This window comes from Microtus pennsylvanicus, chromosome 2 (assembly GCF_037038515.1).
Source record: "Microtus pennsylvanicus isolate mMicPen1 chromosome 2, mMicPen1.hap1, whole genome shotgun sequence".
Classification (NCBI taxonomy): domain Eukaryota; kingdom Metazoa; phylum Chordata; class Mammalia; order Rodentia; family Cricetidae; genus Microtus; species Microtus pennsylvanicus.
Window position 1 is genome coordinate 45,624,992 of NC_134580.1, and position 25,073 is coordinate 45,650,064.

Sequence of the window (25,073 nt, forward strand, 5' to 3'; positions counted from 1 at the left end):
TGCAAATCAAAACAACTTTGAGATATCATCTTACACCTGTCAGAATGGCTAAAGTCAAAAACACCAAGGATAGCCTTTGCTGGAGAGGCTGTGGAGGAAGGGGTACACTCATCCATTGCTGGTGGGAATGCAATCTTGTGCAACCACTGTGGAAGTCAGTGTTTCGGTTTCTCAGGAAATTCGGGATCAACCTACCCCTCGACCCAGCAATACCACTCTTGGGAATTTACCCAAGAGATGCTCTATCATATGTCAAAAGCATTTGTTCAACTATGTTCATAGCAGTATTATTTGTAATAGCCAGAACCTGGAAACAACCTAGATGCCCTTCAATGGAAGAATGGATGAAGAAAGTATGGAATATATACACATTAGAGTACTACGCTGCGGTAAAAAACAATGACTTCTCGAATTTTGCATGCAAATGGATGGAAATAGAAAACACTATCCTGAGTGAGGTATCCCAGACCCAAAAAGATGAACATGGGATGTACTCACTCATAATTGGTTTCTAGCCATAAATAGGGGTCACAGAATCTACAATTGGCGAACCTAAAGAAGCTAAGTAAGAAGGTGAACCCAAGGAAAAACATATAGTTATCCTCTTGGATAAGGGAAGTATACAAAATTGCCGGGGAGAAAAGTGGGATGTTGGGGGTGGGGTGGGATGGGGGTAAGGGGAGATGGGGAGAGAAAAGGTAGAAGGAAAGGAGGGGGGACTTGGGGAAACAGGAGGATCGGGATAAAGGAAGGTTGGATAGGGGAGCACGGAACCCCATTTCTTAGTTAAAGGACCCACTTTAGGATGGGCAGGAGACTTGACCCTAGAGGGGATCTCAGGTGCCCAAGCTGAGGCCCCCAGTTAGTTCCTTGGGCAGCTGAGGATAGGGAACCTGAAATGACCCTATCCTAGAGCAATACTGACGAATATCATGCATATCATCCTAGAACTTTCATCTGGCGATGGATGGAGATAGAGACAGAGACCCACACTGGAACACTGGATAGAGCTCCCAAGGTCCCAAGGAGGAGCAGAAGGAGGGAGAACATGAGCAAAGAAGTCGGGACCACGAGGGGTGCACCCACCCACTGAGACAGTGGAGCTGATCTACTGGGAGCTCACCAAGGCCAGCTGGACTGTTACCAAAAAAAGCATGGGATAAAACTGGACTCTCTGAACATGACGAACAATGAGGGCTGATGAGACGCCAAGGACAATCGCACGCGGTTTTGATCCAACGCAATGTGCTGGCTTGGTGGGAGCCTAGCCAGTTTGGATGTTCACCTTCCTAGATATGGACGGAGGGGGGAGGACCTAGGACTTACCACAGGGCAGGGAACCCTGACTGCTCTTTTGACTGGAGAGGGAGGGGGAGAAAAGTGGGGGGAAGGGGAGAGGGGTGGGAGGAGGGGGAGAAGAATGGGAGGAGGGGGAGGGAAATGGGAGGCTGGGAGGAGGTGGAAATTTGTTTTTTTTTTCTTTCTTTTCTTTATTCTCCTTTTATCAATAAAAAAATACATAAAAAAAATAAAAAAAAACAGGATATGTCTTCGATCTACAAATAAGGCCCTGGTAATGAAGACAGGAGAGAGAGATAGAGAGAGAGAGAGAGGCGGGGGGGGGGGGGGAGGGAGGGAGGGAGGGAGGGAGAGAGAGAGAGAGAGAGAGAGAGAGAGAGAGAGAGAGAGAGAGAGAGAGAGAGCTTACTTTCCCTTCAGACTCTAAAGATGGTATCTGTAGTTTTGAGTTACAGGCTATTAGGATTAGTTATCTTCTCTACTTGGTTCATCAATCTTTAAAACAAAAAGGCTGCCAGGAATCACAAATCTCCATGCAGGTGATATGAATTGTAGATACTACATGTAGAGCATGTAAAAGTACTTTATAAAATAACATTGTTTTCAGATAAAGTTCCAGTCTTAGTATCTCTCTCTTCTGTCTTAAGAATTAATGTTTTGGTCCTGTAGGTTCCCCTGTCATGAACTTGACACCCCCTGCCCCCCAGCTCATACAATCCGAACTCTGCTGAAAGATTGACTGTGGGTCTCTGCATCTGCTTCCATCAGTTAAAGGATGAATGTTCTCTGATGACGATTAGGATAGTCACTAACCTGTAACTTGATCTGTTTGTGGGGCTCCTTGCAGTAGGATCAAGACCTGTCCCTAGTGCTTGAGCTGATTTTTGGGAACCCATTGCCTGTGCTGGGATGCCTCGCCCAACCTTGATGCAAAGGAAGGAGCTTGGTTCTGCCTCAACTTGATGTGCCCTGCTTTGTTGACGCCCATGGGTGGCCTGTCTCTTTCTGAAAGGAGACTGAGGAGGTGTAGAGGGGGAGGGGGGAATGGGAAGAGAGGAGGGAGGGGAAACTGTGGTTGATATGTAAAATAAATTTTTAAAAGTTAATTAAAAAACACACAAAAAATTAACATTTGGGCTGGGGAGACAGCTCAGTCAGCATGTTGGTTGTAAGGTGAATATGAAGACCTAAGTTTAACTTCCAGAAACCGTGTGAAAAAACAGCTGGGCATGGTGGCATGCACTCAGAATCCCAGCACTAAGAAGGCAAAGGCAAGTGGATCCCTATGGGCTCACTGGTCAGTCAGTTTACCCTCCTTGGCAAGTTCCAGATCAATGAGAGACCATAGCTCAAAAAGGGGAATGGAGGAACAGAAACCCAAAGTTGGCATTACTTAGGAGAGTGAACTTCACTATTAAAATAGGGCAAATTCATACAGCTTAACTAGAGCATTCTGGGCAGAAAGCTGGAAGCCCACAGGGGTAGCTCAGGATCACTGTGCTTTGCTATTGCCCTTCCGTATCATCAATTGTTTATGTGTGTGTATGTGTATACATAATCATATATGCATTTATTTATATGTGTATATATGCATAATTATATCCGCCTCCAACCAAGGAAACTATTCACAAGTTGAAAAACATCAGTTGACATTACCCCAATTCCCGCTTTCCCCAAGACATATCACTTCGGGAAGGCTGAAAGTATTTACACTAATCTGAGCATTAGTGACCATATGCTATTCCTCTTTTAAAGATTCAGCAACCATGCAGTTAAAGGAAAGGTGTATAAGCATCCCAGTCACAGAGAACAAATGTTTTAGCCAAGGTATACATATTACAGACTTGACATTGAGCAAGGAATTAAATGCCAAAAGCATTATCATACCTTAGACATTTCGTAGAGTTCTGTGTAGTCATGAACAGAAATCCCCAGATGTTACAACTTTTTCCTACTAGGTTGCCTGCAGAATAGTGTGTGTTGAATCTGCCCAAAGATATTTAAACTGTTCACATACATTTTGTTATGTGCATACCAATAACAGAAAAGTTGGTGCACCATTAATTATCTCAGTGCGAGCTTTCCCCGCCACTGTCCACTTTCTTTCTCTTGCAGAACTGGTACAATGAAGAACATCCATTAAACTTCATGCACTTAAAACCCATTAGGTTTTAATCAGCCACTGTGGTGGAGTTTGAGGAGCCCAGCTGGAGTATAGAGTATTTCACCAGCATTTGCAAGTTTGCTCAAGATCAGGGTTTTTCATCAGCTATGAACTTGGCAAGTATTATACATGTAATTCTTAACTTTTCCAGTCAATAGAGTTTGGGGGATCAGTTTTCAAATATTTTACACCCTGATACTCGTTTCTTCAAATGGCTTTTTGTACTCATGCTTAGCTTCATTACTCGTTCATTCATAGACCAGCCTCTCTGCTTTTACAGTTAGTAAGCAAGTCTTTGGTGCACTCTGCTGTTTTCAAACTAAATGTTTGCATCCAAACTGAAAGCCCTTGTCTTTTGCCTGACGCAAGGTTCCATGCATTTTTCTTGGGTTCTTGCTTTTTGTTGTCAACATAAAACTTCAACAGCTTGTCCTTGTGTTTCCCAAAGTTATATACAGTAGAGAAACACATACACCACTTAGTAAAACACCACAGGCAACCATATCATTAACACTTTTCCTAACATGCTCCTAGGAATTCAGCTGTCACTATTTAATAATTTTAAAATTGAAACACTGAATTTTATTTCTCCTTCTGGAATTCATACTATCTCAAGACTGATATGCCTGCATTCTATCTTACATTGCCCTTCCGTACTCAGTCTCGTCCCCCATAGCCTCTTTCATTAAATGTTCCTACATTCTCTCTGTCTTTCTGTCTCTCTCTCTGTCTCTCTGTATATGTCTGTCTTTGTCTCTCTCTCTCTCTCTCTCTCTCTCTCTCTCTCTCTCTCTCTCTCTCTCTCTCTCACACACACACACACACACACACACACACACACACACACACACACACACCTAGTCCTCTCCTTCTTTCTTATTTCTAGCTCCCAGGTTTCCTATATTTCTCTGACTTCCATCTCAATGGGCATCTGACTTACTTTATGGATCCAATAGCTAATTCAATTTCTTGATACAAATGAAGATCCTGGAGTTGATCTGTCTTTATATAGTAGCCTTACTTTCCATGAACTTTATTTGTTTCCTTGGGAATAATGTTTTGTTTGTTCTCGTTCCTCTCCTGAGGCTCTATCAAGTATACAGGGTATTTCATTGCTCTCAGTTCACAGTTACTGTTGGGAAAAATTAAACAATTAGCTGGCACCTTCATATCTGTAAGTGAAACTTACAGATAAGCAGCCATCTTTCTTCAGGATAGCTACCATTGGATTAGCAGTCTATAGTACTGGATCCCTACATGTCCAGTCCAGTACTATAGCCAGTGCTTACCGTGTCTCTATAGGTTCATGTCCCTTTGCTTGCTAGATTGTTTGCTTCTTTTTCCTGAGCAGTATACTATGACCGTCCCTCCTCAGAAAGGGGAGTGTGCCTAGGGAAACTGTTTCACACAGAAACTTGCTCTGTACCACCCACCCACAGCCACACGCCTGCCCCGTCTCTTCTGCATGCATCGTCAGATCAGCATCCTTCCTGCAGAGCCCACCCTCCTGATTCACTTTCCCACTCACTCCTGTCTTGAAGAAATCTGTTTAACATCTATCTGCTAATGGACTCCTTTCTGTTCTTTTTATTTTTAAGCGCATATATCTCTTCCATTCCTTTCTCATTTAAAAAAATATATCTTAGGATAGAAAGATACGGGGTTGATCTACAGTTTACCCGAAGAGTTTCATTTCTGAATTTTAAACTGTGTGTGCATTAAGGAAAAGAATGGGATATGTAAAAATATATTAAAATATGTAGTTGATTGCACAATTACTAACTGTATCATTGTAAAATAAACATTTTCTATCCCAGAGTGTTTCTTCATTCAATCTTTTCTTTTCCTTTCCAAAACTAACTTACAGCACAGTTCTGCCTCTGTTTCTTATAGGTTCTAGGGCAGCACCTCTCAACCTGTGGGCCATGACCCCTTTGGGGACTGAAAGGCCCTTTCCCAGGGGTCACATGTCAGATGCAGATCCTGCATATCAGAAATTTACATTATGACTCATACCAGCAGCAAAATTACAATTATGAAGCAGTAGTGAAAATAATTGTATGGTTGGGCATCAGCACAATATAAGGAACAGGGTATGATGGCTAGGGCTCCACGCAAAGCGATACTGCATGCCTCCTGAACTAGAATTAAGCATGTAAAGATAGCAGGTTTGCACCAATCATGGCTCTCCTCTAACAGTGCTGTCCTGTGAAACTGCACATGTCCCGCAACCATCAGGCCGGCCCTACATGTCTCAGTCCTCTCTACTTTTAAGAAAATCTGACTAGCTGATGTGGAGTTTACTAAGAGTCTCAAGCTGCATCCTATTCACAGCTTGCTTTGGTTTTGGAGCCAAGGCCAGCCTGCCCTTGACCAATGACTATATGTTGGGAATATTAGGTTCTAGTCATTCCTGTCATGTGGGACTCCTCTTATGAGCAGTCTTTGTTCTTGACACATCAGTCAGAGGCTCCACCTGCCTGACTCTGCTGTCATCTCCTGTCTCTTCGTCAAACATGTTATCTCCATGACAGCCTGAAGGCTCTCCTGTCCTACCCACTCCTCTTTCCAACCCCTTTCGTCTTACACAGACACTGCCTCTTCCCTGCTGTGCCATAAGCTGTTCGTGTTGCTAATTTAATCTTAGCATCTGCATCCCCACGGATTCAATGGATTTCACAGCATCTCCTGATCCCACATTATGTAAGATAATGAAATTTATCTCCTTACGACGCCTTCTACCTCACTTCCTCCCGAGTCTCTCACATCACTTTTGATTTCCATCTCAAGCATAATTATTTCCATATTGGCAGTGCTTGTCTGTGTTCATCTCCAAAACAAGTATCTTTAAAATGTTTCCTCTGAGTCTATAAATATATCTGATGTACATATTCTAAAATCTGAATAATAATAAGCAGGATTTGCAGAGCTATAATTATATAATTATATGTATTTTTAACTCAATGCTGTGGTTTATCTGTAAGCAATCAATCTAACTTAGGTTGGGTCAACTATCTTAGTTAAAGAGCAAATGGATTATAATCCATTGGATCCCCATTACATAAACAGCATATAGAAAACGAACATCACGTTGGTGAACCACCTTTCACCAGTCTAGTCCATTTCACTGGGGGCTTTGCCTTGCTTACACGGGGTTGTGTTTTGACTGAAGCTTCTAATGATTTTTTTATTGACAAAATGATCACTCCTTCCCAATAAGATCACATGATTTGTATTAACCTGAGCTACTTCCTAAACCTTCCATGGTAATGAAATTCTGGAATTTTTTTCTCTTAGCAAGTTGAGTTCATATGTCCCATGTATCATTTGTCACGTTTCTTATGGAATTCCTTTTGTTTGACTGTATGTACATGTGTCTGTTTGTTCATAGAGAATAAATTCTAATGATATATTCAAATACATTTTGTATTTTCAAGATCATGAACATCAAAATTATCTTTTTATTGCTTTCAAACTGCAAAAATTTAGCTGAACAGAGAACAATCAGTAATTTATTTAGAGAACATAATTTAACCATCCTACCTCAGTTCTGCCATCTTAAAAGGGCATCTGATATTAACAATATTATATATTTCAAAAAATGTAGAATCCAGTCAGAGTGGTACATGAGTGTAACCACAGAAGTTGAGAGGCTGAGGCAGGGGGATTTCCAGATTGAGGCCAGAGAGGCTACATAGGAAGATACTGCCTCAAAAAAAAAATGATGAGAAAGATTGATTATTGGAAAGACTGGATGATTTACTTACAGCCTTTAGAACGTTGTCTATCCCCTGACAATGAGTGTGAAATGTGTCTTAACGTTATTAATATGCACTACCATTTCCTCTCAGAACTTCGAAGGTTCTTTGTTCTGTCTTCTCCCATGTAGAAGTCACTATGGTATTTGATCCTTTGTAGGAAGCATTTTTATTTTATCTCTGAAAGCTCTAGGGCTGTCTTTATCCTTGGGTCTATGAGAGTTTGCAAGGTCTTATCCAGGTACAGGTTTCTTTGTATTCTTCATATGTGGCATGCGGGTTTCTTTAGTTTTTGGATTCATTCATCTATTTTTCAAATTATTTTCCTTCTCATCCTCTTTCTCAGTTTATTTTGAAATCTTATTAATCAGATATCAGACACCGGCTAGATCTTGTTCATCCCTAGCTGTGTTCTTAATAGGTTTCTTCGTCCTTTTATTTTACTCTTGGCCCTGGGAGATTTTTCTCAATATTCCAGCCCTCCTACTGAATATTTTAGCTTGGAAATTAGATTTTAACTTTCTAAGAATTTTTTTGTTCTCAGAATGTTCCAATTTCCCAGAAGCATATTCTTATTTTATGAAAGCAATATCTTCAAGACCCTCACTACAAATCGCATTTGGAGTCTTTCAGTTGCAATTGCTCCTTCTGGATAAGTCAACCCAGACTTCCATAAAAGCACAGCGTGGGCCAGGTAGCTTAAACGGCAGCAATCTATTTTTCGCTCAGCTCTTCCTTATGAATATTTTGATTCCTCCCTCTTTCCACTCTGGTTCTCCATTATTGCCTGTCTATTTTATATTCTTTCTCATCCTTCGAAGTCCCTCTACTGAAACTGGGGATGGTGGTACACCTGTGTGCCTGCACTTCATCTTGATCAGGAAGACTGGCCTTCTAGTCAGCTGTTCGCATAGTGTGTAGTTTCCACGATTTGAAGACCTCTCAGCTCCAGTGTTTCCAATTGAAGTCCACAGTTGTTTCCTAGCCCAGATTTTTTTTAATATTTATTTATTTATTATGTATACAATATTCTGTATCCTGCAGGCCAGAAGAGGGCGCCAAACCTCATTACAGATGGTTGTGAGCCACCATGGGTTGCTGGGAATTGAACTCAGGACCTTTGGAAGAGCAGGCAATGCTCTTAACCTCTGAACAATCTCTCCAGCACTCCTTGCCAAGACTTTTAAGTTTAAAGTTGAACAACCCACAAGCACATCAGGTGGTTGTGTCAGACTGAGCATTAAAGCCTAACTCCCAGACATGGAGTTACACGAGCTACTCGATGGATCCCAATTCTTTTAGGAGCCAATTACTAGGATAAAAGAATTTCTCCACACTGGTTTGAGGCTAATTTAGGTAAAGTGTTGTGTTTTCTTTGGCTTTGTTTCATATCTGTCAAAAACTGCCACACAATTTTATCCAATTTGCCATCACACTCACTTCAGTGCAGACTGGTTGGCAAGCAGGGATCTGAAGCATATCAAGGGGATGGGATTCAACACATAACTAACTGCTCATTTACAACAGAAACAGTATAGCCTTGTTTTCCAATAGTCTGCCAAGCATATGACCCGAGTCCAAGATCCTTCCTGGCAATCACATATTCTAGATTAATTCATTATTCCTCTCCATGTCCAACCTGGACATCTCTTCATTTTCTTATGATCTTTACCCCATTGCTATTCATCTAATTAACACCACTTCTGTGTTACCCTTTAAACTGTATTTTCTTTGTGTAATACTTTTCTTGAAAGGCTCTTTTGTGTGCTACTTTTTCTTTTTTTAATGGTCTTTTTTAAGGGTTATAATTTTCTCTACAGTAAAATGTCAGAACATAAGAGTTTGACTTTAATAATAAAGACATTTACATAGGTGAGAATGTATTGTTCTTTGGCTTGAGAATTTAACTTTCTTTATTCTTTACATATCTATTATTATTAGCTCTATGCTAACCTTTGACCCAGTATAGTAAAAGCACATAACCATTTGGTAACTGGCTATTACATATCTACAATATGGAAAGTGCTATCATACAAAGGTGTAAATCTTCTGGATGGTGTCTGAGGCAGGGTTTCTCTGTAGCCCTGGCTATCCTAGAACTCACTCTGTAGACCAGTTTGGCCTCAACCTCACAGAGATCCACCTGCCTCTGCCTCCAGAGTGCTAGGATTAAAGGCATGTGCTACCATCACCCAACATAAAAGTGCAAATCTTATAACACACTCATATACACCTTACACTTACTAATGTCAAGTGTGTTTTGAACAACTCTGAGTCGGGCCCCTTTGGCCCTTTTACCCACCTACTATACACATAACTTTTAAATATGTCCTTTATAGATGTAAAGCGTGTGTATCTACTGAAGAATGTGGATACTTGTGTGTGAAATTAAGGTGAGAACAATATGACAGAAGGACGATTGATTCTATTGTGAAATGATGGCAATACCTTTTTCCAAGAAAGACAAGAAACCAGATGTCTAGGTCTTAGGCAAGAACATAGAGAATAATAGCAAAAATGTGGGCTTTTGTTTTGCAACCTATAAACTGCACAGCTACAAGAAGCTCAAAGAACACCAAATAGATGAGACCAGAAAAGAAACACACCACAGCATATCATAGTTAAAACATCATACAGAACAAAGAAATATATTTGAAAGCTGCAAGAGAAAAAAATTACAAGGCACATATAAAAGAAAAGACTTCAGAATAACAGTTGATTTCTTAACAGAAATTCTAAAAGTCACAAGAGCCTGAAGCAATGCACTTCATGTTCTAAAAGACCACAACTGTCAATGCAGACTACTGTACCCAGCAAAGGAAAAGCTTCCCATGAGACAGTCTTTAAAACATTCATATCTACCCAAACAATGTAGACCTTAGGATCTTTAGGTCCTAAAAGTAATACTAGAAGCAGCACTGAACTGAAAAGAGGAGCAACCACAGTCAAGAAACTCTAGAAAAAAAAATGAAGCTATAATTAATAAAATGCCAACAATGACAGAGAATACAGCCAATGAAATAAGAACAAAATGAAACAAACTCATCCCTTTCAATAATAAATTTAAGTATGAATGACCTCAACTGTCTCATCAAAAGATACGGGCCATTGAATGGATTAAGAAACAAAACCTAGCTGGGCAGTGGTGGCGCACGCCTTTAATCCCAGCACTCAGGAGGCAGAGGCAGGCGGATCTCTGTGAGTTCGAGACCAGCCTGGTCTACAAGAGCTAGTTCCAGGACAGGCTCCCAAACCACAGAGAAACCTGTCTCGAAAAAAACAAAAAAAGAAGAAGAAGAAGAGGAGGAAGAGGAGGAGGAGGCGGAGGAGGAGGAGGAGGCGGAGGAGGAGGAGGAGGAGGAGGAGGAGGAGGAGGAGGAGGAGGAGGAGGAGGAGAAGGAGAAGGAGAAGAAGAAGAAGAAGAAGAAGAAGAAGAAGAAGAAGAAGAAGAAGAAGAAGAAGAAGAAGAAGAAGAAGAAGAAGAAGAAGAAGAAATAAAACCTATTTGGTGTCTACAAGAAACTCATCTCAGCTTTAAAGATAGGCACCACCTCAAAATGAAAGGATGAAAAAGGGAGTTTCAATAAATGGAACCAGAAGGCAACCAAGCATTCTCACCCTATGATCTAACAAAATAAACTTCAAGCTAAAACTAATCAGAAGAGACAAAGGAGGAAACTTCATTCTAAGCAAGGGAGCAATTAATACAGACAAAATTAGCATGCTGAACACATGTGCACCAACCTCTGGCTCACTCAAAACGTATACGATTGTAATTGAAGGCATAGATAAACACTAACCCAGTAATAGTAGATTATTTCAGTTACCTGATTTATCCATTAGGTAGGTTATCTGAACAAAAAGTAAACAAAGACATCTTACATCAAACAGACCTAACAGATTTCTACAGAATATTACAGCAAAACACCAAAGAATATACTTTCTACTCAGCAGTCCATGGAAGTGTCTCTGAGAAGAAATTATATTCTGGGACACAAAACAAATTTAAACAAATTCAGAAAATTGAAATAATCCCATGTATTCTATCTGACCATTATGCAATAAAGCTTAAAATCAACAGGAAACAAATTTTTATAAGTGCATAACTCATGGAGATTGAACAGCTCATTACTAAATGATAAATCAGTCAAAGAAGAAATGAGGAAAAATTAAAAAATATCCCTGGAACTAAATGAAAATTAAAACAAAACCTCTGTTACACATTAAAACCAGTTTTGAGAGAGAAATTTCTAGATTCATTCAAACCACCAATGTTAAATCAAGAAGAAATAGATCAACACCCTAAACAAACCCATAAAAAATGAGGAGATTGAAGCAATAATAAAAGCCTTTCCACTAGAAATATTTCAGGCCCAGATAAGTTCACAGTAGAATACTGCCAGACATCCAAACATCTACAATACCCTTCTTAAATTATTTGATGGGAGGAATCGGAGGGGCAGAAAAATATCTTCCCAACTCCTTCTACAAAGCCAATATTGCTCCATACCAAAACCAAGTAAAAACACAAGAAAAAACCAAAACTACAGACCTATATCCCCAATTAGATATAAAGACAAAAATCTCCAAAATACTATCAAACTAATATATGTGAGATTTGGACTGCGGTTCCTCCCCACAAGAGTCTTAGACTATCTAAGAAAAATCTCAGTGCCAGGCATAAGAAACTTTTATTAAAATTGTTGGTCAAAGTAGTACAAGGTAGTCCAAGCCAGAGGATCAGAAAGTTGCTGAGATTGTGTCTCCTAGAACATCAGAGGTATTACACTAATAATGCCTCAATTATCCAACTAATTAAACAAGACCTGAACAAAGAAAATAACAAGAAATATGCTAACATAAAAGGGGAAACTCTCTTAGCAGCTCCACCTCTAAACAAAGAATTACAAACAGCTAATGATTGTTGAGTAAGGGAGAATTAGCCCTAAAATTATGCACACACAAATCACAATAAATGGAGTCAACAGGTTGTATGCGTATATTGATGCATAATACATTATGTAGCTACATATGTTTATAACATATATCAACAAAAACAATCAAAGAAAAAAGGCCATTAACAGAGAGTAAATGAAGAGGAGAACATGGGAGAGGTTGGAGGCAAGGAACATAAGAGACAAAGAAGGAGGGACAGGCAGGGGTAAGTGATATAATTATATTTTATTTTTTAATTAAATAAAAAATAATAAATGAGGTAATACAAAATGAAAGCCCAAGTCTTCCTTAACAAGTTAAAATTAGTAATTGAACTGGATGTTGACATTTTTGTTTATAAATATTCAACTATAATATAAAGTTGCCAATTTTTTGCTTGAATTATAAATAACTCAAAAGGCAATTTAAAATAAAATGCCTCAAAAATGCCTGAGTTTTTGAATGATTTATACCCAGTGATTCTGACTCAAGATGATAGACTGACCCCATTGCTTTGACAGCCCACCGTACAATGGCAGTGAAGAAATAAAACAGAATAACTGCCAAGAAACATAGAAACTAACTTTTCAAAAAACAGGCAAATGGAAACCTCATCGCATGTTGAGAAGAATTCCGGACACTGAAAAGAAGAGTGAGTAGGGGCACAGAGAGCGCTACATCCTTGGAATACCTGAAGAGATCTGCCCTGAACCCTGGGAGTGGTGTCTGACTACATACAAAGATCTAGACAGGACAGCTACCAATGGCACAACCAAAGTACAGCTATAAATCTGGCCTAAGAAAGAGGGCCTCTGCATACTCATTTGTGAAACAATAAACCACATGGTTGCCCCTACACAGAGGTCTCGTTTCAACTGTGGGCACAAGGCAAAGTGGAACAGAGAGTCCGTCACAAGCCTGGGAATACCACAGTCTTCTGCAATTCTTCAGATGAGACTCTAAAAGCAGGCAGGTGCAAATTGCATATGGAAAAAGAAAAGCGATGAACACTAGCATTCTCAGGCCCACAAAATGTCTAGTGTCTGTCCTATGTGATCATCCTCAGACGTTTCTTTCCGCCTTAAGAGTACTAGTGCTCTTATGCAAGCCTAGGGTGGAGAGAGACAACCCTGCTGATGCCTGTAACTGAATTTACTGCCAACAAACCTACTCAAAGGCATGAATTTGGAATTAATGATAGTTAAAGTAACCAGTTTGTGCATTCTAATGTAAAAAACTGTGTGGAAGTATCATGCCCTAGTTTGTAACCATTTTGTAGGAATACACGTTGATTTTAATAGCACTAAAATAAGAATTTACTCCGAGAGTAAAATTCTGTTAAAAACGAAAGAATTATATGCATTGTTTTTTCTCTAGTTAGGAAGTTCTTTTTCAAAGAGGCATGTTTAGCAATTTTGAAAATACTTGTTTGCATCCTGAAATTGAGAAAACAAGTTCATCTAGCATAAATGATGAGAATCATATTTTATTACAGTTAAGGGAAAACGGTTATAAATAAGGCAATGTGGCCTGAATCCTGGGGTGTTGGACTGGAATTAGAAACATCAGTTTAAACTCACACTCTTAAATGTGCATGCAGATATGTTGGTATGTAAATGTATTTGACTCGTTCCAGTAAAAGGATTTAGAGAGGTGACACCCTAATACCAAAGAGAAGTACTTTCTTTCCAAATGGCATTCTCCACGACTTTGGGAACTGGTTGTTTTGAGGGTCGGGGCAAGGAAAACTACAAGATGAGGCTTGGGTAGCTTGTGTTTCCACAAAGCAAGAAACTCTTCAAAAACTGATGAGAACAAAAACCAACAGAAACCAAATTCAACAGTGTTCTTTGTAGTAAAATCTTGAGATAACCTGAGAATCAAAATGCACTTTGGTTGAAAGGATTCTCATCGGCGTAACAAAAATAGTAAGTCATTGGCCCATAACAAGAGAAATAAGTAACAGAACGTGTTAAAGGAAAGAGAGAAACAGGGTGGCGGTGGTGGTGCATGCCTTTGGTGCCAGCACTCGGGAGGCAGAGGCAGGAGGATCTTTGTGAGTTCGAGGCCAGTCTGGTCTACAAGAGCTAATTCCAGGACAGGCTCCAAATTTACAGAGAAACCGTGCTTCGAAAACCAAAATAAACAAATAAATAATAAAATAAAAGAGAATAAAGAAGGTAGAAAGCAATTTCATACTATGTCTGCTGGAGACATAATAGAAATAAGTTCTCCCATAAGACTTAAAACCTCCCTACCTCTCACATTCTTGGCCATATTTTCAATACCAGGCATGAGTCCTATCCTGTGAAAAAGCCCTTAAACACAGACAGAAAGTGGCTGGTTTCCCCCATAACTTCCATGCCTCCTTGTACCAATATACATACTTGCAGAAGACCTGCAGAAGATCAAGTCAGTTGAAACTGCAGTATGGATGGAAGGAACCTCACAAAGACTCACCCATAGCTTAGGGGCTATGGGCAACTGATGGCTGCTGGTAGTGGGGGGGTGGTATTTTATTTTCAGGGATATGGTCCCTGGGACGTTGTCATGCTCCAGTGGATAGCCTTACACCCATGTGTATGTAGACACCACTAATAGAAGCCGGTGAATTCAAAACCAGGATCTGAAATTGGGAGAGGAACTTGGTGCAGAGGAAAGAAGAAATGGAAAGAGTAGCGGGGGATCGGTATGAACCAAACGTGTGGTTTGTAAGTATGAAACTCTCAAAGAATAACTTTAAATTATACATTTTAGAAAAAGAGGAAGAAAAGCTCTTCTTTGGTGTATAATTCAAAAATAAATTTAGAAGGAATAAAGGAAATAGAAACTCACTGTGTTACGTATTGCCATATTAATTATTTTAGGCTGTAATTACTGATGAGCAAAATAAGTGGGCTTGAATGTGATGAGTAACGAGGTAAGAACTCAGTCGCAAAGTATCTCTCAGCAAGATACTCATTAATTATCAAAATAGTTATTACACAAGGGAGAAAGCTGAGTGTTACCACTTTAACAAAATGATCAAATTAATATTTGGGGACAAATATAAATCATTCATCTACTAATTCAGTGCAGGGAGGATGACAGAGATGGGCATTAGATTTCCAAAAGAAATGGACGGTTTTGAATTTGATTATAAAGAAATCACAGACAAACCAGACTGAGAGACATTGCAGAGAAGGTAAAAAGCAGTCTCTATGGTAAACATCTTACTCTGAATCATGATTTCCCATTCTGTATTCAGAGAAGATCTACTTGAACCACAACTAACACCTTCCTCTTGAGTCTCTCCCATCCTTTGCTCCAGGCCAATGCACACCCTCAGCTGGTAAAAAGATTACTGCTTGTCTTGAGCCCTCCATGATCACTCACCTTCTTGGGATAAAGACAAGCTCCCTCAATGCTGCGTTCAAGTCCCTTTAAGGTCTTGTCCTTCCCCAGTTGCTACTTGTTCTCTCTTTTCCAGCCATATCATCCTTACTTGGTCTTCGGCCATTATCACATCCCTTAAATAAAAACTTGGAACCTTTGCCCAAGCTATTCCCTCAGCCAGGAGCTTTCTGGCAGCTTGTCCTCATCTGGTTCACTCCTCTTTGTGACAGTCAGATCTCTCATTGTGCAAGTCAGCTCCATATTCCTGAACCTCCATAGCATCAGTCCAGTGTTGTGGCTAGTAAGTGTCCAATTCAAATTGTACTTGTCTTTCTGTGATTCCTTGAACAGTATCTATCTTCTCAATCTGAAAGGTGTTTGAAGATCTCTGTATGTTTGGTTTATTATTCCATCTCCAGATTCTGTCATAGAGTCTATAACATAATAGATAATAATAAGATTTTGTAAAGAAGGTAGGGAATTAACCAATTCATCATATGTTTCTTAGTCTTTATAAAAATGTTCTTGTTTGGTTAAGCAATCTTACATGGAATTCTGCAAACTTTAGTCTAAGTAGCTTTAAATGAAATAACTATTTAACCTAAGGCTAAAGGCACACGGATTTTCATTTATAAAAATAAAGGCAACAATATATTGTTGCTTATCTTGTTGAGTTATGTTGTAGTTAAATTAATTGATCAAAACCAGCAAGTTGGTTCAAAAGGTAAAATCACTTGTCAAGCAAGCTTGATGACCTGAGTTCAATCCTGGGATCCCATGATGAGGAGGACCAGCTCCCAAAAGTTGTCCTATGATCTCCATCTGCACCTTATGGCACTGAGATGCCTGTACTCACACATCCATCTCACACACACACAAACACACACACACACACACACACAAATAATTACAATACTAAAAACAATGACAGTAGTAAATGCTTAAATCTTTCATTAATTTATCAGAGTGAGGAGCGTTTTCTAAAGCTTGTCCTCCTGTAACCAGGCCTGATCTACCACAACATGGTTTTTAGAGACACTACTTGTGTTTGACTAGTACTGACACACGCCCCAAGACTGAGCTACCCTCAAGATGCTGACGCACACATGTAGAATTGCAGTTCCACAACCTGGTGTCACCGCTTGCTCCAGCACTGCCGTTCTGTCCAGGAATTGTTCTGAGCCTGGAGATGAGATGCGGGTGGTATCTTACCAGACGTTAAGGTTATTTTCCACATAAAGAATACAATCTAGTTTCAGGAGAATGTCGTCAGATGTATAGGAAGATGTATGAAGCCCTGTTGGATTGACAGAATATCATTTCTACCCACTAAGCAAGTCTCAAGCAAGAAAGAAACCAATCCATAGTTTTGAAGTTTGAGTCTATTGATTCCGGCCTGTGGTGGCATAGCATGACAGTCGTATGTGGTTAAACAAAACTGTTGACCTCAACGGTAGGAAGTGAAAGACAGCAAGAGAACTGAGCCAATTTCCCATAATCTCCAACTTAAGGGCATGCACAATGACCCAAGACTTGCTTCTAGATCCCACTTCCTAGTTTAACCACTTCCCAATAGCACTATACTGGGGAACAAACCATTAGCCAAGGAGCCATTGTAGGGCACTATAGATTCAAACTATAAGCAACCTCTATCACTATTAATGTGTTCAAAGTTTCATTCTGCAGAGGCATAGGTAATGTAAAAAGACTAATATGTAATGTGCATGGGATCTATGTTTCCAGCTTACAGATTTACCCAGGTCATCTCATGTCTATTATCTTCAACAAAGCAAGCGCCCTGACACTGAAGCAAACTGAACTTTGAGTCAACAAGTTGCTGGTCATTAACAGAGAACTCAAGCATTCTCCTCACCTGTTATTTGTTGGTCAGGGTGTGTTTCTAATGACGCTATCAGGGCCAGCTCCAGGAGAGCTGCCGGTGTGCTTCTGACATGATTTTTAACAATCTATTTCCATGAGCCTCATGCAGTTCCACACCTATTCACACATTCCTTTGAGATTCAGTTTCATTCCAAAAGCCATCAGATAGTTCAAAATCACAAGAATCAAATTAAGCATCAAAAAACTTCATCAGAGTTGCTTTATTAATTTAAACCAATCTCAATCCAATTGACAACCCTGAATGCTGAAGTGTCTGTCATTTGTCAGAGAGAAGCAGGGAAACATTTTGCATTCATCTCAGATTTTGTTTGTTTATCCCTCACACATCCTCTCCAGAAATGTTTGCTATCATGCCTTTATAACTTCCTCATGAATTTTTCACTCCCTCCCTAGTGTATGGTATAACCATTTCAATCCCCTTCTCACTTTGCCCTTGTGAACTCATATCAAATAATAAAACAGACACCCATGGCCCCTAGGAGTAAGCAATATGGCCTCTCAACCCTGACTAGCTGCAGTTCATACAGGCCAAGCATTTTTCCCACAGTTTAATATCTTCCCCAGACCCCTCTTTCTTTGAGATTTACTGGCTGCTATCAGACCAATCCACATTCCACGATGAAAAGCTGGATCAGTGTGTACAGGAATTTTCCACAACAATTAAGACTCTCCATCCCAAAAAGAGCCTAGAATGCATCCCTGAGTTCTCTGCGAATGCAGCTCAAAGTGATGTCAGCTGCATAATCACTTCTGGATGCAGTGTATTTTTAAGAGAAGGAGGAAAGAAGCTGCCATACCAATCACACTACCAGGCTTGCAAGACGGCAGAGATGGGTACCGAGTATCATTGTTGATGAACAGAAGTGTCTGTACTCACTGACAGCACCAAAAGCCTCAATCGTGTTTTTCTTTTCTGACTACATAGTTTCCAATCCTGACTTTCTGATGGTCCCAGCAATCTTATAAACTTCATGAGACCATCATTTTAAATGATTTTATATATTGAGTTTAATGCAAATATGCAATGTATTTTGCTCTCACATCCTGGACCCTGCTTCCAACTCCTACCAGATGCACCTACCTCAGCATCCCTTTCCCAATTACATGTCTAGATGGTATGAATAAAAAGAGGGAACAACTGAGGTGGGGAAATAAGTTTTGGAGGATCATAAGGTAGAACAAAGGGAAATTGGGGAGAGATATGGAAACCTACCATTTTATGAGCTCTCTCTCTCTCCGTGTGTGTGTGTGTGTGTGTGTGTGTGTGTGTGTGTGTAATGAGTTCTCCTATATGAAAGGTTAATGCTCCTCCAAGCTGTGTGATACCTTTTAAGAATTTCTCAGGTTCTTAAACTACCTAGAGTAAGTTCTGGTATATATGATACATCCTGACTAATGGACACCAATATCATTATGCCTTCTATAATAGTCACTGTGAAGCCACTTGTGAGCTGAGCCAGTTGCTGATCTAAGTGAGCATCACATTGTCTGCCACTGCATAAAGCAGGCCTAGGATATATAAAGTCTGTGATCTCACATGGAGCTGAACATGAGCATTTTCTTGTTTTCGGTTTGATATTAGATGGCATGTACTCTGGCGTACAACTGGTAGGCAAACTATGCTTTGCTATAGGAGACTCCACGGACACATTGCTCAGACAGGAATGCGAGAACACCTCAGGACTACATCATATAAGAATATATCCGGAGGTGTTGGATGAGTGCAGCTGCCACGTGTGCTTCAGTTTCCACATAGGAAAAGTGACGACAGCAGTATTATCCCTGTCTATACTGAGGCCCTGCCCTCTAAGAGGAAGCTGTGGTAAGTTTGAATCCCCAAAGCTGACACCCTGGGACTCCTTCATGAAAACTCTATACAGTAGCATATTTCAACACCCAAACCTAGCATCCATGTACAGAATGTTCCTTAGTACAGCACCAGCACCCACCTGCTAAGTTATCCAGAACATTCATGATAAATGTGCCACATATGTGAAACTTCTGTAAAAATATAGACTATGAAACCCTATGTCTCCTGAATTTTAAAACACATAGCATCGATACATCGGGAACTTTTACTTTTTGGAAAAGTGTTTTATTTTGACTATTCTTTCAATTGTTTCGCTGTCGTGTTTTTCCACCAAATAATACCATTTCTTATATATTCAAGTCTTCTGGCAGTTTAACCCCCTTTACTACTTCATTTCTATTCTGTTCTACCTAATCTCCTATTAGTTATTTTATCCACACACCTGACTCCTTTGAACTGCAAGTTCCCTGTGTTTGACAATACCAAATCTAGCTGATGGATAATAATATCTGGTGGCATTTATGAGTAGCCAGAAACAAACAATTTATTTCAAACAAGTACCCATCCTTCAGAACAGAAGATGGCATCCTACCTTGCCATAATAGCTGTCATTTCATAACACAACTTGGAGAGGAAAGGGTTTATTTCAGCTTCTAGGCTATAGCCTGTCATTGAGAGAAACCAGGGCTGAAGCTCAAAACAGGTAACTGAAGGCAAGAGCTCAAGCAAAGACCAAAGCAGAATGCTACTTACTGGCTTGAGTCAACTGGTTTGCTCAGCTATGTTTCTTATACAGTCCAGGCCTACCTGACCATGGGTGGTACTGTCCACGGTGTACGAGGCCCTCCTACATCAGCTAGATATCAAGAAAATGATCCCACACATGGACCAATTTGGTGGAGCCAATTCTTCAAATATGAGGGAATCTCAGGAATCTCTAGGTATGTGGTGACAAAAATTATTCATCTAGATGGTGAGTATCATCTAGATCATCTTAAGCTTTGTCTAACATAAGTGTCATATTTACTAGGGTCAGACCCCCTTTGAGAAACCTGTGATTCTTGGGATTGTCAGGTTAATACAATGTTGAAGAATACCAGTCAGACTCATGATAACAATATTTTGTTTGTTTCTCAAGATAATGTGCTTCAACTCCATACAAATGTGTGCATGTTATTCAAGATTATATAATGCTCCAAATATGTATTAAGTGTTTCCCAAATATGTATAATTAAATAAGTATCTGGAGGTGTATATGACACATATTAGATTATAATTATGTAGAATGAAAGAAAGCAAAGGGGAAGGATGAAGTTAAGAAGAGGGTCGGAGATGAAAAGACACTCATATGCTAGTCAGGAAACTGTGGGACTGTTCATGCCTATTTAGCTCAGCAAAGGGGTACATATTAAAACTATTAATATCCTTCCCTGACCTGAGCAAACCTGATGATTGTATAGACATAAGAATTAGTTACTTTAAGTATAAGTAGACTTTGACTGAGAAGATTCTAGATGTTTCTATTCCACGGGCTTAAGCTAACAATTTCACTTTTGCTTTTGTAATGGCTAGATTTTATCTACATTGTGTTCCCAGCTCAAGTACCTCTCCTACTCTGATTTAGCTTTGAAACAATCTTGAAGTTGCTTAAATATGTTCAAAGCATTGTCTTATATCCAAAGTGTTCCTTATAAGTATGATGACTTCAAGGCTTTGTAGGAGTGCTTTTCCCATTTGACGACTGTGTAATCTTGGGCAAGTTCTTGTGTGAGTCTGAGTTTCCTGTTTTGAAGATGAGGAGGAGAATAGTTGCAAACATAGATGGTCGTCGTGAGAATTGGATATTTATTTATTTAGAGTATTTAATGAAGTGTGTTATTCTTTTTGAAATTTTTAAAGTAATAAAAAGTAAAATCAAAGAAGTTTTAAAAGTTAAATAGTATGGTATTCTTCATGTATTTGGGGGCAAGAGGGGACAAATGAGTTCATTCTTAACATTTAAAATCCTTCAGTCTTTCTATGACTACACTTGTTTGCATTCTATCTCCGTTACTCTGTGTGTGCACTATTGTGTGTATTGAAAGAAAAAGCCATATACATCTGGTATATTTGTTTTCACAACTGAGCTATGTGCTGTTAGAAGGTGAGATCTATTTCAAACACTTCTTCCGTTCTTTTCTCAGTGTTCAGTCCAGGGCTAGGCTCACAAAAGACTATTAAAAATAATATTACCCAAGAAAGAAATCTAAGTAAGCAAACACTACAGCCCAGGAGGTAGCTGTTTATTGAAACACAATGTCTACAATGTTTTTCTGCCTTCCAGATTTCACTTTTAGAACTTTACAACTTTGTGCATCTGAAGGAAATAGTAGACTTGAATTGGAGATTGTTTGGTAATTATCCAAAGTAACTTTACAATAAAAAATAGTCTTCCAAAAACCTGTCTTCCAGATCCCATTCATTCAAATGACATTTGGTTTCAACTATAATACAGTTGAACAACTCTAAGTAGAATAGTGTCAGTGACTGATGTGGATGCAGTTCTTAATCTCACTGAGAGTCCACATTCCAGTGCTGAATTAAGAAAACAGTAAATGTAAGAGAGAAGTGGGAGCAAGAATTGATATAGAGAAAAACAAAGCACTGTGGGAGATAAAGGAGGACCAGCAACTTGGAGAGAGGTGGCTACTAGCCAGGATGATCAGGAAGGCGCGCCAAAGAAATGCCACTTGATTCAAATTCTAAAAGTTAAGGAAGGCCATGCTGTGTACATCTCTGAAACAAGATGATTAGACAACAAAGAATAAGTGAAAAGGTCTTGTTGAGAATGGACTTGGCAGGTTTTAAAACAAGATTGGTGTGGCTGAGAACCAGTGACCCAGAGGAGTCTGCTGACTGTGAGGTAGGAAAAGGCCAGCTAGCTTGTGAATAGCCTGTGAGCCATAAGAAGGGCTTTAAACCCATTCTAAATGAACTGGAAAAGGATTCAAGAAGATGACTGTTACTTGGTTTGGGCTTTAACAAGTATGTAAAGGAAAAACTTAAGAGAAAGAGTGTAAATAATAATCGAGTAAAAATAGCAAGTGATTATGCAAGAGGACAGCAACTGACCAAGAGACTTCTGCTCGAACACTCCTATAAACAGGGGCTATCCATAATGTGGGGTCCATAGCACGGCTCCACTCCACTCCAGAGAAATAGGGACAGTTAACTCTTCTTGAAAATGTGCATCAAAACTGCTGAAGTTGTCTTCTCAGGGTAGGGGATGTAGCTCAGTGGTAGCATGCATGCCTATCATGCACGAAGCACCACACAAACATGACACAAGAACACAGCCTATAATTCTAGTAGCACTGGAGATATGAAGGCAAAACAATCTGAAATTCAAGATCATAGTCACGGTATAGAGCAAACTTGAGGACAACATGAACGACATATGATCCAATGTCAAAAAAGGTTTTTTTGGTTAAATATTTGAAACTCTTTTTCCTCTGTACATTAATCCTACTCTACACAATCCCACTGAAATAAATATTTTAGCAAACATACACACACACACGATGAGTGAACTTATTGTGGCATTAATTGTAAGAAAAAAATAGGCCTTAAAGCCTTGGCATACAAACATGATAAACGTGATAAAATTAATTTATTAAAGTTCAGTAGATTTTTTTACGATGCAATTAAAATTTTTAGGAGAAAATGAGTCATCACAGAAAATGCTGGGTGCTAGGTCAGCAAGTGCGGCTTCTGTGGAGGTCTTCCTACGTGTTAAGATTGAGCTTGGGTCCTAAGTGCTTAAGTGAGCCGAGCAACGGTCTTCCTGGAACTTTACTTCCGCTTCCGGGACTGGCAATATGAACCCTCCTGAGGAGGCGTCTGTTCCAGAAGATGGTATTTATGTGGATAGTGAAGACCAAACCAAGAGCTCGAGCCTTGAACCAAGGCCTGCTGAGAGCAGCGAGGGTGAAGGCAGCGTCTCTGGCCCCAAAAGCAGCGAGTTCCCTGTGGTGTCCCAGCTGGAAGTGCCGGAGCCCACATCGGTGGCCCTTTGGGCCGAAGGGTGCTGGCAGGATTCCCCGGTGCCAGTGCCAGAGGAAGAGAGCCTAGAGCCCCCAGTCGAGGAGAAAGTGGTTGATTTGAACTTCCTATCCCAACCCAAGGCAGAGACTGTGGCCAGTGGGCAGCGGGTGACCCACCTAGAGGTACCAGAAGTCAATGAAAACCCATCCCCAGAGGGCTTTTGTGCTGAGAACGAGACAGGCTCCAGCAGGAGAGGTCTGCAGGCCGCAGGTTCAGAGGAGGCAAGGCCTCTCTTCCCTAAGGGACTGGAGCAGAGCAGGGCTTGGGTGACCCCGAGAAAGAGTACCACTAGCAGGATGGTGGTCAGTGAGGATACCCACCTCCCCATTTCCGAACCTGCATTGTCAGACGAATTAAATGAGGTACAGATGATGAGGGTGACCATTTGCCTCAAAGATGGGAGCCAGGCCAAGACCGGTGGCCCAACAGAGACTGGAGATCTAGCCAGACACTCAAATGTCCAGGCCAGGGAGAGTTTCATCCGGATGCCCTCCTCCCTGCTGACCCCTACTCCCAGGGGCCTCACTTCTGGCATGGAAAGGCAGGCCTCGAAAGAACTGGAAACTTTTTCCTCTAAGAAAAAGCAAGGAATCTTATGGGGTAAGGGAGGAGCCAAGCCTAGCTACCCAGAGGCTCCTGGGGCAGGTGGCCTGCCCAAGGCCAGTCCTAGAAAGAAGATGACCCAGAAGAAAAAACCCCTCTGGGATGCCTCAGCCGTTTCCCTGGGGAGAGCCTTCCATCAGTGGGGTCAGAGATTAAAGTCAGCACCTGCAGAACCAGCCACCTTCCCCCCAATCTCTGGTGTTGGACTGCCTGGGAGGTCCAATAAATGCTCACTGCTGCCTTTGAGACCCAAACAGTGCAAGAACTTCTACACTGGGAAGAGACCTGGGGCAAAGCGGACAAGGGACTTACATTCAGTAGCCAAAGAAGACACTGACTCGACCAAAGATTCCTGCTCACAGGTGCCGTTTCCAACACAAAGGGCAGAGCCATCTACCCAGAGCATGCACCAAGAATTCAGCGGTGGGGATGTAAATGCCAGAAGCCTCCAGGACCCAGCAAACTCTCAGCCCTTAGCCCCGAGCCAGAAAGGCATCCTGTCTAGAAAATCTGCATCCTCCGGTGACCAGGAACCACCTGTGGCTCCCTTACCCCCAGATCCAGAGATGCAGCAGCTACCCGGAACACAGGGCTGTCCCCGTTGTCCAGAGTTACAGAAGGAAATAGAGAACCTCAAGAAACAGCTACTGGCCCTGCAGGCTGTCAATGAGAAGTTCCAGGCACTGTCAAGTTAAAGCCAAGGTGTGTCCACAGGACAAGCCGCAGGTGTCCGTGGAGCCCCATGCTGCCGTTCAGCTACTTCCTTCGGTTCCTCCTCCAGATTCTTGCCCCTTTGCCACTGCTTAGTCTCCCAGCCCTTCTCCGTGTCACATACGTACCTCTTAGGAAGGAAAATAAGAGTTTGTGATATAAAGTAAATAAAGATGATTTTAAAGAATGCCATCTTGTCTCTGCCTTCTTAAAACTGATCTATGTATGAACCGGGCCTGGAATGGAATATGAAGTAAAAATTATGTCAAAGGTAAATGATGCTGAAGAGGCCAAGGGTATTTTTTTTAAAACCTCTATAAATGTTTCAAACTGCTAGTGTTTTATTTGGGCTTCAAGTTTTGATTTGGTTTGTTTGTTTCCTTGAGAATGGGCCCATATCAAGGAAATCACGATGGTTCTCCAGATAAACGTG

At 40.6% G+C, this 25,073-nt stretch overlaps 1 protein-coding gene across 1 annotated transcript; it reads left to right on the forward strand.

Annotated features, from left to right (window-relative positions):
• Positions 1-23,100: 23,100 nt before the first annotated feature.
• Positions 23,101-24,624, forward strand: LOC142844207 (uncharacterized protein CXorf49 homolog). Its single transcript, XM_075962516.1, has one exon. The coding sequence runs from the start codon at positions 23,101-23,103 to the stop codon at positions 24,622-24,624; it is 1,524 nt and encodes a 507-aa protein (XP_075818631.1).
• Positions 24,625-25,073: the final 449 nt, after the last annotated feature.

Excerpts from the sequence above, each read along its gene's own strand:
- LOC142844207 (XM_075962516.1), top strand. The coding sequence starts at position 23,101 with ATGAACCCTCCTGAGGAGGCGTCTGTTCCAGAAGATGGTATTTATGTG.